Source organism: Xiphophorus maculatus, chromosome 20, assembly GCF_002775205.1.
Source record: "Xiphophorus maculatus strain JP 163 A chromosome 20, X_maculatus-5.0-male, whole genome shotgun sequence".
Lineage (NCBI taxonomy): Eukaryota > Metazoa > Chordata > Actinopteri > Cyprinodontiformes > Poeciliidae > Xiphophorus > Xiphophorus maculatus.
In genome coordinates, this window is record NC_036462.1 from 2,055,001 (window position 1) to 2,074,434 (window position 19,434).

Consider the following 19,434-nt stretch of genomic DNA (forward strand, 5'->3'; position numbering starts at 1 on the left):
AACCAGATCATGACAACAAGCTGGCCGTGAGAACCAGGCATCACAGGAAACGGTTGTTTGCTTGTCAAAGTAAATGTTTTACATTTCAGCTATAATAACTTTTACACGAAATAAAATTCATCCTAAAATTGTACAATACATTGATGATTTGCTGGTGTATTAAATCATGTAAACTGTTTTGCTTTGAACAGGCTGTGAAACCATATCATATGATCTGATCACATGAAATGATCAGATCATTTCTGATCACATACTTTAGACCCAGAAGTCATTTTATTTTTTAAGTTGTGCATTGCGTTTTTTTTAAGTGATTGTTTTATTTTGATGTTTGTATATGATGTCTGTTCAGCACTTCGGTCAGTTTTGCTGTTTTAAAAGTTCTTATAAAATGTTGGCTTGGCTAACAATTAAACAAATTAACAAAAACATGTTTTTTAAAGTCCAAACTCTGTTTTGCAGATCTAGGTCATTTTTATTACGAGCATGAAGGGATGAAAATGTCTTTGGATCACAGAGGATGAAATACCTGGTCAGGCAGGATAAACCATCATATTAAGCTCCAGTGAATCGGTTTGGATTTTTAAATAATCAATCTCTTGTGAAAAAACAAAATTGTCCAGATGTTCAACAATCAGATTGTAGGATTTTGGAAAACATGGAACCCAGGTCACCTAAAACACTTTATTCCCCATCTAGGTTTGTGTATTTTCAAAGGTCTCCACTAGGGGTGCACCGATTTATCGCCACTGATTTCGTTAATTTTAAGATCAGTGATTGGCCGATACTTACATGTGAAGCTGATCTAATTAACCGCAGCAAAGGTCTAAAATTCAAACACTGTCGCCTTCTTCTCTCCTCTGAGGTCTGACTGACAGACCGGCCCAGCAGGTCATGTCTGAACATTTACAGTTAACAAGAGTCACCCCACTGTTGCCAACTCAGCAACTTTCTTTCTACAGTTAGCAACATTTTAAACAAAATAAAATGGTATCGGCCAAAATCAGAATCAGCAGGTCAGGTTTTTTAATGATCAGTAAACGGCCAACAAGCTGTAGTTGGTACGCTCCTCGTTTCCGCCTCATCGCATGTCCACAGGAAACTGGAAGTGGGAGCAGCAGAGAATCAAACATCTGAAATGAAAAGCCACACACAGCACACGCCTAATGGTGAATAAAAAGGCCTTGGTGAGCGCGCCGTTGAGCGTGAAGGCTGTGGGCGCAGGAAAGCCTCGGCCCTGTCTTCCACTCTGCTAAAAGCAAACACATTTCAGAGATCAGTGAACTTCCAAACTGAGAAAACAGATGTAAAAACCGCACAGACTAAAGTCCATCTCCTGCCTTCCTCATCCAACCAGAGAGCAGAAGGTCACACACTGATGAGCTGAGATGTGTTTGATCTGAATCTGTCTTTCCCATCACTAATGCAACGTCTTTCCTCCTTAAATATTCTGTCATTGTTTTTAAAGAAATATTAATATTTGTAGAAAATACAAAGTAATTTTGACCTCAAACAACAAAAATCTGCTATATTTTCATCATTAAACAAAAGATATAAATAAAAAATAAAATAAACATTAGCATATTGTGTAAAAGTGCAACATTTCTTGCAAGTTAAGTGGAACTCTTACAGAATAATCACACATTGACTCATATATTCCAAGACTTTGTTTCTTGTCAATTTTGATTATTTTCTGGCTTACAGACAATGAAAACCCAAAGTGCAACATCTCAGAAAATTAGAATGCTGTAAAAAAAAGTTCATGGAAACTCATGATGTCACATCCCAACAACCCTTCAGTTGAAGAAAAAGAAAACCCAAGAAATGCATTTTGGGTTTTCTAGAGTCAGCACCCAGCTTCAGTTAATACATGTGGAAACCAGAGATCAGGCCTGATAACCTCTGACCTCAGCCTTCAGAGCCACATAAAGACTGTTACGAAGTCGGCCTTCTATCACCTGAAGAACATCTCCAGGATTAGAGGACTGGTCCAGCTGCTCCAGAACATCACATCACTTTCTCACTAAAACTAAGAAAGTAGAGCACATCACCCCATAATGTTCCTTTCTAGTCTCTGTAATCTGCTTTCTGAGGTTGACTGACAGCACTAAGCCCCTCTTCCTGGCTGTGATTGGTTGCTTTTCGCTGCACATTTCTGTTGTCATTCAGTAATAACTCATTTAACAATGAGCAGGAGTTCCTCCTCGCTCCACCACCTTCAGAAATGATGTTATTGTTTTCGGTCGTTGGGGCCCCAGAGGGAGGACCATCCGATTAGAGGGCTGTAGATGCCCTGGCCCCTTGGCCAGGGGCCGGGGCCACAGCTGCACAGCGCCGGGGCACAAACAGCCCTACTGGGCACATTGCTCCTTTCATGCCTCACACACTGAAGCATTGATGTTGTGACTCCCTCAACTCAGGCAACCAGACAGTCGACAACATCTCTAATGCAAACATGGATTTGCTTATGAACCCTTTAAGCAAAGGAGGTACAGGGAAGTGAAAGTCATCTAAGAAATGCAGCAAACAAAAAAATACTATAAATAACACAGGGATATGTCGCTGTACTTTCTCTGTCTTGGGGTTCCTAATATTTTTTCTTAAAAAAAGTTTGAAGGGAAGAATTTCTGAATAAATGTAAATGAGTTCAATAAATGTTCATCTCATTTGTGTTCACCATATGAACATTTGAAGTACAACAACATTCTTTGATTTGTTTCGTAGAATTTTCATTTTGTCTCAAAATCTGACAAATTATACAGAACGTTTAAGTTTATTTTCCACTGTATTAGGTGCAATTGAGTCATGTTCACAGCGCCCCCAAGTGGTGGGAACATTTTAAAAGATACACAGGAGAAAGCAACGAGAAGGGGAAAAAAAAGTTTGGTATATAAACGACAATGCAAGTAATAAAAAAATAACAACAACCATATGGCTAAAAGAATAAAATTTAATAATATGGATTGTCAACATGATCCCAAACCAAAAGAGAAATAACTAACATTTTTATTGGTCTCTTCTGTTTCTCAAGCCTCTCAATCTTATCTAATTATGTGCTCACAAAGGACTGAACTGAGCACCAATTAGCTGCTGAATGAGAACCATGGTTAAATCTTATTTCATGTTTCACAGTAAATCTATTGAACTTTGCAATGATTGTTACTGTAAACTGAATCAGAAGAGAAACAGTGCTGCATATTCGACCAGGTGAGAGAAAAATAAATGAGATAGGATTAAATAGTTAAATCCTGACACACACACACACACACACACACACGCTTTTAACTGTTCTCATCAGTCACATATGAAACCATCCATGCTGCTGCCCAAAATCAGCTTTAAACAGTAAAAACCAGTTAATCCATAAATCAAATAACTGTCCTAAAAAACATGTTGACATATTTACATATTACTTTATTAAACATAGTGGTGATGTTACACAGTAAATATGAAATGTGACATGATCCCCTCATTGTTTCTGCTAGCGAAGCCCTGCTGTCCTCTGATTACAAACATATTCTTTATGATATATGTATGAACTGTATTACTGGAGATTTCCCAGACATCTCCAGCTCCCAGACAACCTCTGTTCATTTGTCAGAATGTGAGTGAAAGCGATGTTGGAATGGGTGACAAAAATCACAGAGCAAACAGATCATGTTTTCCCCAGTATTGAATCAGTTCTTTTTAAACCCTGAGAGCCAGGATTTTAAATACATTGAACAATTTATCTGGAAATTTAGTGACATTTCCACAGTTGTGGTGTTTGAAATAACCACATTGTCAGTCTCAATGTCCAACACAGAGACAAGGATTTACATTTAAACAATGAAGGGGTTGCCGGTAAAACAAGGTCTTTTCCTGATTATTTCATATTTGCAGTATCTTGCAGAAGTAATCATATATGAACTTGAATCTGCCAAGACATGGCAATCAACCAAAACTGACAGACCAAACAAGGAGAGGATTAATCAGATGCAACCAAGAGGCCCGTGGTGACTCTAGAGGAGCTGCAGAGATCCACAGCTCAGGTGGGAGAAGCAAGATGTCCTTTTTAAAGTTTGCTAAGGGATAATAAAAAAATCTGATCATGCCATCTCTGAAGAGAAACCAGGTCATGGCAGCCATGAGCGTTTGCTTCTTGACAGAGGCAGGAAGCTGGTCATCTTTTCACAGATGATGAAAAGATGGATGGAAACAAACAGAACAATTCAGGAAGAAAACCTTGAAACGCCAAAGGACTGTGGTCAAAGATCCACAAAATAATCATACAGCCTGATTTATTATGGAATGATTTAGATCACAGATCTGAATGGACAAGTCAAAGTCCAAAACTCCATGCCACACTTTTATTTCTACATTTTTTAAATTTAGACAGCCTCTGATCGTTTTTATTCCATTTCACAATCATGTTTTTGCATGTGTGTGTGTGTGTGTGGGTGTGTGTGTGTGTGTGTGTGCGTGCGCGTGCGTGTGCGTGTGTGCGTGTGTGTGTGTGCGTGTGCGTGTGTGTGTGTGTGCGTGTGCGTGTGTGTGTGTGTGTGTTGGTTTGCTGCATAGAAAGCCGACAAAATACACTGAAGTTTGTATTTGTGACATGAGACATTGTGAGAAATTCAAAATGTGTGAATAATTTTACCAAGCATTGTAACTATATAGATAAACTGAATCCTCAGATGACATAACATAACATATAAACATGACCTGCATCAGAAGAACCTTGAAAAGTGTTTCCTGGGGAAACGTTACGTTCTCTGACAATCACCTCCAGAAAACAACAGGTGGGACAAACAGAACCGGGTCATTTTATGTTTTTTAAATCTGCTTCTCACTCAAATTAATCCACTTCCACCTTTTTCAACAATACAAACTGCTTTGATTTGATTGATAAGGTAATATTAAAGCACATTACTGCCATCTTGATGGGTTCTATTATGTGTTCCTCTGGAGTCCAGAGGGACATAAAAAGCTGTGCAGGATCTGGCCTTGAGTTTGACAGGTTCAAGGCTCTTCATAGGATTAAAATCAATGACTCAGTGTTCAGTCTTAAGCTTCAAGTTGCAACCAAATCTGCAGTCTCCACATAGGAGAATCCTGCATCGTCAGAAGTCACTAGATTGATTCAGACTGGAAAATTTTTAACTTAAATTAGAAGAAACCTTTGGCACCAAGAAGAAAGGCTTGAGACGCAGAATGGAAATCAGAGTGCGTCCTCTAACAGCGGGAGCTGACAGAGTCTTCAGACGACGCCTGATCCTGTCATGCTAAAACTTGCCGTCCAGTTCTGTTTTAGATTATTTCATCTGCGAGGTATTCAAGAACCTGCTGTGTGTGTTTCACTGATGCCCAGAAGCTGTATTTCGCAATTATGCTTGAATTTGAAATGAAGTCACTGTGGCATTTTGAGACCTTAACTCTCTTGTTCTCCAAAACGTTCAGGGTAGGAGAGTCTCTCATACAACTGAACGCTGGAGTAAAATCCAAACTTGTAAAATAAAAGTATATGCTATAATTTATCACACTCAAATTTTCTTTTCTCTCAGTTAGAAAAACTCCAGCACAAGTTATAATTTGATAGAAATGTAGGTGAGTTGTGCCTGAGTGTCTGCTGCCTAATGTGACAGGCTTTCTGTTCTGCAGGCTCCGGCAGTGAATTTGCCCAGAGCGTGACCACAGGAGGCTCAGGCCATCTGTGTCATCCCATTACCTGACCGCCCGAGCGTTTCCAATCTCAGACGCCCTTGGTTCAGTTCGAAGATACAAAAGTTCATGGATAATTTTAAAAGGGGAGCAGTACCTTTGAGTAGTTTCAAAGAGTGTGAGTCAGTCTGTATCCAAAAACGTTTTTCTTTTTTGTGCTAAAAGTTCAGATGTGACAAACAAGATCTGTTAGGTATGTGGTGAGTCACTTTGGGAGCCTATGGCAGCAGTCGTGGTCCCATGTAGCTCCCTTATTGAGGCAGAGAAGAAGAAAACAAGATGCTGCAGAGTCTCTGGATTTATGACTGTGCTGTTCCTCTGACTTCATGTTGTTCTAGACCACAGATGTCAAACTCCAGTCCTCAAGGGCCGCTGTCCTGCAGTTTTTAAATGTGCCACAGGTACAAAACACTGGAATGAAATCGTTTACTTACCTCCTCCTTGTGTAGATCAGTTCTCCAGAGTCTAGCTAATGACCTCGTTATTCTGTTCAGGTGTGGTAGAAGAGGAACATCTAAAAGTTGAAGGACTGTGGCCCTTGAGGACTGAAGTTTAAGACCCCTGAATGCTGAACTCACAGTCCAGTTCCAAGCACCTCATCTATATGATCTGTGCTGAAATTTAGTGTTTTGTGTTTGTTTGTATTTATTTATTATTATTATTATTATTATTATTATTATTATTATTATTATTATTATTATTATTATTATTATCCCTGGCTTGGGTCTTTGTTTTACTCGTCATTGAGCCTTCGTCAATGAAAGTCATGGAAACAGCGTTAGTGTCGGCAGCCCTATAAATGACGCTGACCTTCTGAATTCTCTCCCTTTGTTTCAGGACTTTTGAAGGAGACGCCTGAAGGAGCATAAAGCCTCGGAAAGTTTGAACCTGTTGAGAAGTTTGCTTTGCAAAACTTGCTGAAATACGCAGTTGCTGAAGAAGCCCACAACCTGCGAAAGATGGATCCTGGCCAGGAGAAGCACCAGCAGGGTGATCAGCTGGAAGGTTAATATCATTCTTCTACTATTTTTAATAAACAAACACAAGCTGTACAGTAAAGGCAAAAATTCAAGTACCGTGGAGTTATTAGAAGAAATTAGAAGGTCTCGTGTGATATCCTGTGATCTCACTCCTCGTCTTCAGCACAATATCAGACTGACTATAATGAATCATGTTATCTCAACATGATTAAATTTCATAAACGTTAAGTTGTTGAATTTCTTGTTTATCCAACATGATTTTATCACGTTTTCATTTCAAACATAAAATTATTGTGTTAAAAGTACATGATAATCTTTTGTTAATGTAATAACCCCCGAAGTTCATTTTTTTGAGTGTACACTGTACTTGGTGCTAACGTGGCTAACACGAGTAACAGTTTAGTCCAAAGCCTTTTCTGCTAAAATAAAACCTTTAGTGTATGTCAGATACAGACACATTGCATATTGATCTGTTTAGCTAACGTAAGACTATGTAGCAGACAGGCTTCAAGGTGTAGAAGTTGTATCAGTTCTGCCATTATGCTGTATTTAGCTAACGGGAAGCGTGTGTTTGTGAGACGGCCACCACGTGACCACGTAGAATGGGCATCAGCCAATGAAAAGCGGCCCCTGTGATAAGGTCCATTCAGTTCTGGGAGAGAAGTTTACGTCATTTATTAAAACGACTAGATACGCATTTTTTGAAAGTAGGAAATCATAAGTAACAGAAATAAAGGTTTTCAAACATCTATGTAAATAATCCATGTAAGGGTTTTCGCTTAGTGATAAAGTTCCAAAAATTAATTGGCGTTTCAAAAATATTTTGATTTGTTGAATGGGTTTGTAAAAATCCCCACAACCATAAAAAATAAAGAATTCGACTAGACTGCCTGTTAAAGGTAACTCATTTCTACTGGTACCACTAAAAAACTTGGAATATTGTGTAAAAGTGCAATATTTCATGCCAGTCATCTCAGAAATTTAAACATTCTTTTTACAGAGATTTATTACACATGGAATAAAATCTTTCAAGCTTTTATTTTGTGAAGTTTTCAAGAAATGTTGCAATTTTACACGATATAAAAATGTTTTTTAAACATATCTGTATGAACGTGCATGGCTGCCGTCCACATGTCCAAACTCCCTGTTAACCACCAGAGGGCAGAAAGGAACCGTTTCTCTACCGGATAGAAAGTCCCCGGAAATATCAGAGTAGATAGATGAGTTGTATACAATAATAATAATAATAATAATAATAATGCATTTTATTTGACAGCGCCTTTCAGAACACCCAAGGACACTTTACAACATTAAAAACAAATGAAACAGTAAAGAAGTGGCAACAAAGACACAAAACTACATAACATAATAATTTCCACTATATCTAGATAATAATATAACTTTGTCAGGGCCCCAGCATAATAATAAACTAACAGTCCATGTCTGAAGAAGTTAAGGTGGTACATTTAGATGTATTGAGAACTCCAGCCTTCCTCTGCAGCTCTTCGGCTCTCAGGGTGAGCTCTGCGCTCTGGTGGAGACAGAAACAGGGAAAGTGCTCTCTGTTTTTGATCCGGCCGCGAACAGCCCAGAGGCAGGAGAAGCTGGACCCTGTCTGAAGTGCGGGACTGTCTGAACGCCTCCAAGCATTAGGGTTTTAAAAAGCAGGATGTCCAAAACAGCCCTGGCTGTAAGAGGGATCTCAGGTCTGCTGTCTGGATGAATTAGCCAACCTGCCCTGACTGATCAAACAAACATTGATTATTTTGGCTCTAGCTTTCATATATATGTGCAAAAACACAGCTAGTACAACACGCTGCACTCTTCTTTTAGGAACTTTTGAGAGGATGAAGAGCATAGTCTGTAGTCTGTCTTGAAAAATAACAGTCTTTGAGTAAAAACTGTGATGTGGAGCTTCATGTCCACATACAGTTAAAACCAGAAGCTTATTACATTTTAAAAAGGAACATTCACCTCTTTCTCTCACTATCTGCGTTTCCAAATTTGGCATTCCGCTAACGTTGAAAACACACAATTTTGCAACTGCAGTATTTCCATTAGGAAACAATTAAAATCACATGTGAATAACTTTGTTCACCCGATAAGTTCTCTTAAAAAAAAAACATACTGCGCCATCATCATCATCCTCCTCCTACCACTTTCTGTTGTCTTCTTCGTCTTTTCCTCCAGTAGTAACATCTGGTTGTTGATTGTGTGATTTAATAAAGTATTCCTATTGCAATTTTACAACATATACGAAATTTGACACAGCTGAAAAATTCCTCATCCTAGCACAAGAAGTTTTATTGAAAAACGTATTCTGTTTTCCATCCATCCATTTTCTTCCACTTATCCAGGGTCGGGTCTCGGGGGTAGCAGCTTAAGAAGGGAAGCCCAGACTATTTTGTTTTGTTTTGGAAATTGCCGCGTTTCCATTAAGCAAATTTATTTCCGTTATTCCAATTTGCACAATTTCAAAGTCAACGGAAACACAATTGAAGTTAAACTAAACTTATCTTAGGACAACTAGAATTATCAAAATAAATCCCTGATATATTATCTTTCACTATTGTGGCATTTAGCAAATAGAAATTACTTGTAAAAGTTTTCAAAATCAGGGGGTGAGCCCAATTCTTAAATGTTAAATAAGTTGGTGCCCATTGGTCTTTGAAGGGACGTAATCGGGCCCCAACATTCGTTCCCCAGCCAATCATTTACCAGGAGAAATTATTCATAACTGGAAAAAGATGGAAACCTTTCAGTGAATTCAGGTCAGACCAGAAATGACCAACTCTAAGATGTCCTTCCCTCTTGGCACTGTTAGCAGCTCATACGTATTTGTTTTCTAAATCATTTGCAGAAGGTCAGAGTGTAGTTAGTTTTCTTTGTGTTTTGGGGGAAAAAACAAAAGACAGTGGTACACTGCTGACCTTCGCTGCTTGTGCAGACATTCTGCATTTCGCAATGTGTTGTACCACAGATTAAGAAATCCAGGATTTCTTCAGTTTGGTCATTATCTCTGCAGTAATTTCCAAAACCTGGATGAGGCTTTGACTGAGACATGGCCTGTAACTCAATGCTTTCTGACTTCATGCAGGATTCCTCGGCTCCCAGCAGAACGGGTTCTGATCCTGCAGGTCACGAGGAACCCAGGAAGTTGTAAATCTCTGGTTGCCTGCTGTTACTGGAAACACTTGCCACTTGTGCAATAGTGGGTTTTTTTTATTGTTTTATTCAGCCGCTGCACATGAAAATGAAAGCATAATAAAGCAGAAAACAAATCCATATGTACAGTAGACTAAAACAAAAGAGAACGGGCTGCGATGTGCTTGATTAACAAAACTGGGGGGGAAAACGGGTGCAACAAAAAGTCTGTTACTTCCTTATAATGTCCAGTTTGAAATATAACATGCTTGTAGCTCTTAGGAGGTCAACTTGATCTTTGACCTACTAAAACTTCAATCTTATAATTTTGCTGAGATTTTTTTAGCTCATTCTTCTAAATCTGCTACAACATGAACATTAAAGGAAAGTCCAAAACACATTCGCTCTTGGCAACAGCTGATGCAGAAGAGAAAAAAGTCTCAGCGATGATGATGATGGTGACGATGGATGCGTTAGGAATGCAGCCGGAGCAGCAGAATGTTTTGTTCCAGGATGTTGGGCTGGTTTCAAATGGAGTTTCCCAACCGACTCTGAGCACAAAAATAACGTAACATAATAAAAGACTCCAAATGCAGAAGCATATCAATGATTAATAACCTCATTAAAAAGTAGACTTTTTATTTATTTCACTAATCTTATTCAGAAAGAGGAAGACAAATAGTCATAACTCAGAGAGTGACATATTTTAAGAGTTTTCTTCTTCTTTTTGCTTTTAATGATTATAGATCACAAGTAATAAAAAAATCCAAATGTAGGCTTATTAGAAAATTAAACTGATAAAAATAAAAGCCATATTTTTTATTGGTCACGTTTTCCATTGACACAACTTCCCAAATATTATGTTTCACTACGAACAGCTAGCTTCTTTAGCAACTAGTGGCTACGGATTCTTCACAAAACCATATTTGTGCTGACTTGATAGTTGTCCAGCAGACGGTTTCCATAACAACAGAAGCCCACTGAGGTTTAGATGCTTCCTGTTCACAAAGTTCTCTGTTCCAGTATATTGATGAAAAGTTGAGTGGATGAAAAAAATGTGGCTGAAAAAATAGCAACAGCCTGCAGCCTGGAGGGGTTGGTGATAAAAAAAAACACACACATTTTTTTTTTTCATTGGTTTTAATAAATATTTTAAGAAATTTGGGGTTTTCACCAGCTACAAAAAAAAAATTCATAATAAAAAACACTTCTGAAATGTATCACTTTGTGTACCAGGTGTCCTGTTTGAACTACATCATTGAAATAATCATATTCCAACTGAAAATATTAATAAAATGTTTGATGATGGGTCATCAATGTTCTACCAGGTCCTTCATCTCAAGTAAAAAAGACGTTGGCACTGATTTATGCAGAATTTTTCTTTTTGCTTGTTCCACAATACCTTTAGCAAAGCATGATAGGTCTTTCTATTATTTTATTATTTATTCTTGGATTATATGTGTTTGTTCACTTTGGGGTTGTTTAATGTAATTTTAATGTCAATTGTTTCACTATTATTTGCTTGTTTAGCATTATAAAAATATACGTACAAACCTCAAGAAATCATCCCAGGGTCACAGCTTCACAAACAAATAGCATGTCACAATTTTCTTCATTATACTTTAATATATTGATATTTATTCAGGCACATTTTTGCACTGCTAACCTTGAACATGTGTTTGAAGTGTATAGAGCTGAAGAATGTACAGAGGCCGACTTCACACACATTCAAAGCATGAGAGCAGTTTCACAAAGCAAGTTCACAGTCTTTAGTTCCTCTACTGTCATCCAGTTCACCAAACCAAACAAACAGAACTAAACAGGCAGGGAAAAAAGAGGAACTTTTTATAGTCTATTATGTTTTCATTTACTGGAACTGCAGGTGGGAACAAAGAATAAAACACATGAATTATATGGAGAGAGAGAAATATGTAAACATTTAAATTGTGTAAACATGCCCAGATTTCAGACCTACCTAAGCAGCACTCAGATGAGCCAGAAAGAAAACCCGTGACTGCTTCAGGCCGGTGGGCGGGTCCCTCCACAGGTTCAACTTCCTGCATCAGGGTGTATATTAGAGGCCATGTGTTGCTCTTCCTCTCTCAGTCAGGCTTGTAAACAGTCAGAGTGTCGGGGAAGGAAGAATCATTTGCTGCTGCTGACCCACTGCTTCAGGTAAAACTTGTTTGTTTTTTTTATTTGGATGACAGAGTGTACAAATTTTCATTTTTAGTCCAAAAACTTGAGCAATTTTCAGAAACATTTTTTTCAAAAAGTGATGCTTTTTAAGCCTTTTTTGGCAACAATAGGTAAAGTATGTATAGATTATGACAAGATTCAACTTTACATTGAATTTATGCCACTTTATTTGTTTCTATGCTAGAAACAGGAAGGATGTGGTTAATTATAATGGAGCTTATAGAATTAGAAAGTTTTTTCATCCCATTTCAAGGACCAAGCAATAAGACAGAAAGATAAATATGTATAAAATAAATATACCTTTGTTTAATTTTCTAAATGTAGCTGACAAAATTTACCTAAGAGCAAATAATTAGAAAAATTACAAAATGAGTTCAACTTTAAAAAACAACTAAGGATAACAAAACATCACTGACTAACAGTGAACATGCAGATAACAGGACCACCTACAAGAAACAACAGTAAATAAATACATAAATAAACCTAGGTTCAGTCAGCAAATCATAACTACCGGACAAAATGACACTGAAAAAAATCATTTAAAACAAACCATATTTTCAGTTATTTAAAAGGAGAAATTTTTGGATGCTTTCCCCCAAAGCCAAGTTTCATTCCTTCATCACTGCTGGATTCCTTTAACTTCCTGGTGTCGCATCAAAAAATGTCCTCCTATCCCCCAACCTATATTTTGCATCTCAGGAGGAAATGTAGATATATACTGCTCAAAAAAATAAAGGGAACACTTTAAGTGTTAAACACCTGTTTAAGTGTTCCCTTTATTTTTTGAGCAGTGTATTTCCTAAATGTGTGCACCCATGACAATCTTCTGAAACAGACGTTAGAGAAAATTACAACTTAATGTAATGTATTGAAATAAATCCAAACACTTTCTTTATAGTTTCAGTACCAGAAATAAATAAATCCATATTGCCTCTTAATAATGTAAACAATAAAAAAAAACACATTCAACATGTCAGCAGCAACACTTCGACTGTCCTATTAGCTTAGCATGAAGGGCTCAAGGGTCAAGATTTTAAGCTAACATACTAAAACCACAATTAGTTCTTCTCTCTATTTCTTGCCCAATTCATATGACAAATGTTTGCATTCAGATGTTTTAGATAAACTAGAATTTAACTGTAAAAAAACAAAAATTGATGACTTTCTCATCATAGCTGGTAATGATCCAGTTGTTTGGTTCTGGGCGAGCTGAAGCAGAAGGACTTTAACTGACCGTTGGGTCTGAGGTCTCTGGGTCACTTGGACCGGCTTCTGTCTACGTCTCAACACACTCTGTCCTAAAACATCCAGCCAGGGACGTTTTTCTGCTCTGATTCAAACATTCTTCATTTGAAGTGAACCAAGAACGACTCGTAGCCTAATTTAATAACACCGAGTCTCAGGCCGACTTAACGACGGTCATGTGGTTCTGTCCAGTGGAAAACAGGCATTTCTTTCAAATACAAGAATGCCAACCATATTGAGAACACTGCAGTTTTATTTACTTGCAGTTTATGATGTTTGTAAGTTATAAAATGCATTATTTCAGTAAAGTTCTGAATTCAGTGCAGCTGTTTGTCTGTGAAACTAACTAATTCTGTTGTATCCGCTCCTCTAAGCAAGGCAGGCTGGATTTATTTAATGAATATCCTTCACAAAAAGGGGGAGAGGATTTATTGTCTATCATGTTTTGTGAAAAATGTCTTGTCATGATAAGATTTTTTTATTTATTTTTGTCATGATAAATCCAGTTTATATTAAAACAAAAGCTTTAACTTTTTTCTCCACTGCTTTTTTTCCAAGAGAGCATAGATAAATATAAGTGAATTTGAAAATATATAAGCAAACACACTTCTTTCAGGATGTGGCAACATCAACCAAACATTAGTTCATATAGGAATGCTCTTCCTGTGTGTTTCCCAGAAGTCATGTCGGCTCTGTCCTTGTTGCTGGTCCTGCTGGCGGTTGCCTCCACCACCCTGAGCGTCAACCCGGGCGTGACGGTCAGGCTGACCGATAAAGGCCTCCAATATGGTAAGCTTTACAGCCAAAGCGTCCTAATGTGATAAGACTTCTCCCTTGTTTCTTTGTCACAACCATCAATTTTCTTCTGTTTCCAGGGAAACAACTGGGCATCGCCGCCATGCAGGAGAAACTTAAATCTATCCAAATTCCAGATTTTTCCGGCTCAGAAAGGGTGTCTCCCATTGGCAAAGTCCAGTACAGTCTCACAAAGTAAGGCATTCTTCACTAACCACTCTACATTTTGTGAAAAACTGAGACCAACTGTCCTGAAACCGTCTGTTCCAGCATACGGTTGGTGAACGTGGGGTTGCCGAGGTCTGCGGTGGCTCTGGTGCCGGGGACCGGGGTCAGGCTGACCATCGGAGACGCCTTCATGAATCTGAATGGAAACTGGAGGGTCAAGTACCTCAGAATAATGTGAGTAAAGACCGTCTCAGACACGAAATGAAGCCCCTTCCTCCAGCGCTGACCCCTCTGTGGATCTCTCCCAAACAGAAAGGACAGCGGCTCTTTTGACGTGAATGTCAATGGACTCACAATCAGCACGAGTGTCGTCGTGAAAAGTGACGCGACGGGTCGGCCGGTGGTCAGCAGTACCAACTGCGTAGCCAATGTGGCCAGTGCCAAAGTCAAGTTCCATGGTGGAGCCAGGTAAAGAGGAAAACCGTGAGGGAACATTACTGCAAACTAACGCTGCAGAACTCTTAACAAGTGCTGTGGTTGTCTGTTTCAGCTGGCTCTACAATCTCTTCAGCAAGTTCATAAACAAGGCTCTACGGAACGCTCTGCAGAAACAGGTGAGGCCGAAGCAGCCAAGACGCTCATATCTACCATCACTTTCTGAATTCATAGAGCAATATTCATTCCCCTTAAACTCAAACCCAAAGTTCAGATGGCAGCTTATGTCACAGAGCAACACAAAGGATCGCAATATTTTGAGTTGGATTAAAAGATTAATTTAATTTTTTTTTTGAAGAAAGTTTAAGCAATCAATATTTTTCTACAACTTCACATTTATGCACTACTTTTGTTCTATCACATAAATCCTATTCAGATCATTGTAGTTTGAGGTTGTAGTCTGGCGAGATTTACATGTCGAGTTAAAATAAACGCTCAACAACCAACTTTGACCAGGTTACATTTAATCAGAGTGATCCATTTTGTTTGACTCATCCAGCAGTAAATATCTCTTTTCGTCTTTAACTGAGTTTTGAGGCAGATCCTCCATTCACTCCCATTACCATCATTTTGCTTCCACATCAATTGGCTTTCTGTACCGATTACACATCATTTCAAGGTTTTTCTTCTAATAAAAACTGACCAGTTCAGTTGGAATCGAAGGACAGGAGGCGGGGAACTTCCAGGTCAACAATTAGGAAACTTGAACATGAAAAGCAGAGCAGCTAAAAGGTTTTCCACAAAACATTTTCACTACAGGAATGTGTGAAAGATTTAGTTACAAAAAATAGTTTTAAGTCAAAATTTTGACTTTTGAATAAAGTTAAATTTTATTTTATAATTGTACCCTATATTAATAACAATCAAACCATTAATTCATATACCAAACATTCTTAGCAATTTATTGCTCATAGTTCTGTAGAATTTGATTTTCAAACAGCTTTTTGTTCAGGAAGAATTGAGAATCATTATTCCTCTTCTTTCCTGTTGCAGATCTGCCCTCTGGTGGACAAGACAGTTACCGGTTTAAACCCTAAGCTGCAAACACTCAACGGTAAAGCTTTTCCTTTTGCCCTTAATGAAGATATATGCTTCTGTTCCAGAATGTTCGTTAACATCTCTGTCTTGTCGCAGTGCTGGCCAAGGTGGACAAATACGCAGAGATTGAATATTCCATGGTGTCATCTCCAGTTATTTCACAATCGTCTCTTGATCTGAACTTGAAGGTAAAGAATTGTGAACGACGGGGCATTTTTAAAGCCTTAATTATACACTTTTTTTAAAAATTCAAGATCACTTATTTTTTTATTTCTATTTATAGGGTCAGTTCTACAACATTGGGAAGCACCAGGAGCCTCCGTTCACCCCTGTAGCCTTTTCCCTTCCACCCCAGAACAACAACATGTTGTACATGGGCCTGTCCGCCTTCACCGCCAACTCTGCAGGTTTCGTGTACAACAAAGCTGGAGTCCTCAGCCTGTACATCACAGACGACATGGTGCGCCACAGTTCACTGTCCTCCGAGCCCACAAAATCCCACTTGTGTAACAACATTCCTTGCTCCGTCCCAAACAGGTCCCCAAAGGCTCTCCATTCCGACTCAATACCAAAACGTTCGGAGTCTTCATCCCACAGGTGAGGAACATTTCAAGGATTTATTGAGGAACGCAATCGTCGATGGCATGCACTGCAACGTGGATCTGCTTCTGTTTTGTCAGATTGCAAAGCAGTATCCAGGTCTGATGATGAAGCTGTTGCTGAGGGCTAAGAACAGTCCCACCATCACTTTCCAGCCCAAAAATGCAACCGCTGTGGCCACTGCCACGATGGCGGCATACGCCATCCAACCCAACGGCACACTTTCCCCTCTTTTCGTCCTGAACTTGGTACGTCACACTACAAGATGAAAAATCATTGATTGGAAGGAGAAAAAAAAATGTAAATATTTCTGATGTTTCCTCGGTAGGAAAGCAGCGTGAGCGCCGACGTGTACGTCAGAGGACTGAACATTGCCGGACGCCTCACTCTCAACCAGTGAGTTGCTCAAAGATGCCAGGAAATGCTCCTTTAAGCTCTCTGAATGGATGTTCAATCAGTTCTAACTTTGTTCTGCTTATGTAGGATGAAACTGTCTGTAGGAACCAGCTATGTGGGACAGTTTCAGGTAAGATCTCCATTTCCTGATGAGTCTCTGTAAGGACCCTCTAGTCAAAGTCAAGCTAAAAGTCTGCTTTTGGATTACAGGTCGGCGTCCTTGACAGTGTGCTCCGAATGGTCCTCAAAGTGATAGTGATACCCATAGTTAATGGTAAGTAGGCCTGTTGCGATAAACGATAAATCAATTAATGGTATGATAAATTAAAACTATCAACGTCATTTTAATTATCGGCATTATCGTCTTTTCCGCCTTTTTCTCTTTCTGTTAATGACACTGAATGAAAAAAGGCTCATCTCCGGTGCTCTCCACTGACCCTCCCTTCCTCATTTCCTTAGTGTAAAGCCCAGCGCACACTACACGATCTTAGAGCTGTCGGCCGATTGTCGGCCCATTTTCAAAACCTGACAGATCACACATTACCCACAGAAATCCTAGGTATAACGGTTCCATCGGGTTCGGTCCTGCCCTGTGGTGTCCAACAATGGGCACAAAATAATGGCTACAAGTTCAGTTAACTAATTTTAAAACCAGGCATTAATCAATGCTTTACTACAATCTACCTGCAATGCATGTGGCTAGTGTCAGTTCTGACTGAATGAAAATCATTAGAACCTATTGAAAAGTTACCGGGTTTATCAACTGCAGTAGCAATTTCGCTCCAACTCCTCCCCTTGTCATTTCTATATTCTTTGCATGTTGAATAAACATTAATGTTGTTTCCACATATCATCTCCGATGTCCGCTGGACTTCGGTTGCCGCCTGTCAGCTGTTTGGGATTCCTCTCTGTAATTTCCCCCCAGAAAGCATAAAGGGGAATCCACCCTTTCTGATTGGCTACCTGTCACATTCAACAGGCTGCATTAAGATCCCAGTCGGGAAAACCCCTGATTTAGATCGGAGCGGCAACGACTATCTACCGTAACACACCACACAATCTTAGAAAGACCAACGTTTTAAGATTGTTGTAAGGGGAAAAATAGGAGCAAAAAATCATGTAGTGTGAACTATTGCATCAGGTAGTCGATGTGCCCATTTTCTCTATTTAAATCTAATTATTACTGAAAGGCAACATAATATACAGACTTCATAATCTGCACTCTTTTGATTGAATGCAGTATTTATTTCCACTTTGGCTTTATGGTGTTTAGTTTTTTTTCAAGTGCGTTTTTTATTAATGGAGACTGAGAATCCATTTTATTTTTGTTTTTGGTTGGTTTGTTTATTTTGTTGATCAGTTCCAGTGTTTAGTGTTCTTTTGAAAATAAAGTGCATCTATCTAGAAGCAGTAGGTACCCAAATGGAAGGACAGAGACGTGTGAAATAGTGGACCTTTAAATACTTTTGTAGTATTGCTATAGTCTTCATTCAAACCTGTATTAACACGTGAAGGTGTTAACATGTGTTACCACTGCCTGGTAGAAAATGTATAAATCTGTAAAAGCAATCATAATTAGTATGACTTTGTATTAAGTTTAACAGCTAAGTACAAAAAAAATCAAAATGGCTTCTAAAATATGTTTACTCAGCTAAAGTAATTACTTTTTTACTATTTTCTGTCCGTTTGTTCTGGATGTTAAGAAGTAAGAACTGGTTTGTGATCAACATAAAATATCAGTGAAAAGACATTCTATTTTTTTCTGTCAAACATTATGTTTAGGTAACATTGACTGCCTCAGGGTTAGCTCAGCTTGCTAGCAAGTTTGTCTTTAATGTTAGCGCTGCTGCTAAACTAGTTAACTTGTCTCAGAAAGTAGGAAACTTGGTTTTTAATGAATTGACATGTTATATAAGGATTTCCATACATGACATGGACAACTCAGTGGTTGTATTTATATGAATAACTGTCTTCAGGATGAAAGGTTTGTGATTTGATTTGTACCCAACTTGATTTTTCTTTTACAGTTCAATTCGATAAGGGTTACCCACTTCCTGCACTCGGAAAAATGAACCTTGTGAACCCCCAGCTTCAAATAATGAAGGTTAGAGACGTGATATTTTCTGTTTTGACTTTTGCAGAGATCAGATTCTACATAAAACTGTTAAAACCCACTGATTTCTGATAAACCTTTTTTTTCTGTTTTATTTGCAGGATTACATGCTGATCGGGACAGATGTTAACTTCACGGATTGAACTGCAAAAAACCAAAGACAAGTAGAATACACTGTTTTTTTCCCATTTTTTATACCGTTGTCAAAATCATTTTCATTTTGGAGTTGTTTTTCTACATTTGCTTGATTTTTTTTCTCTCTCTCTTAAAAACTGTAATGAGATATTTGTGGAACTGGTGCCCTCTATTATTCCTTTTCAGGAACAGTTCACTCCTTCCAAAGCAGACTGCAGCACCTTTCAGCTGATGACTTTAGCTAAATTCTGTTTGAAAGTTTCCATCTTAGTGAAATGATTCTGTGAATGTGCTGATCTGAACAGTTCTCCTGCAGAATCTCCTTACAGCACAGGTGTCAAACTCCAGTCCTCAAGGCCGCTGTCCTATAGTTTTTAGATGTGCCACAGGTACAAAATACTGGAATGAAATGGTTTAATGACCTCCTCC

General features: G+C 38.5%; 1 protein-coding gene across 1 annotated transcript; it reads left to right on the plus strand.

Moving 5' to 3' along the window:
- The first annotated feature begins 11,891 nt into the window (after positions 1 to 11,891).
- On the plus strand, positions 11,892 to 19,404 carry LOC102224717 (bactericidal permeability-increasing protein-like). Its single transcript, XM_005816213.2, has 16 exons — positions 11,892 to 11,996; positions 13,944 to 14,054; positions 14,141 to 14,255; positions 14,331 to 14,462; positions 14,541 to 14,696; positions 14,779 to 14,842; positions 15,717 to 15,777; positions 15,858 to 15,949; positions 16,045 to 16,221; positions 16,299 to 16,358; positions 16,442 to 16,609; positions 16,690 to 16,757; positions 16,845 to 16,887; positions 16,968 to 17,031; positions 18,785 to 18,861; positions 18,972 to 19,404. The coding sequence occupies exons 2-16, from the start codon at positions 13,949 to 13,951 to the stop codon at positions 19,011 to 19,013; spliced, it is 1,425 nt and encodes a 474-aa protein (XP_005816270.2). The 5' UTR covers positions 11,892 to 11,996; positions 13,944 to 13,948; the 3' UTR covers positions 19,014 to 19,404.
- Positions 19,405 to 19,434: the final 30 nt, after the last annotated feature.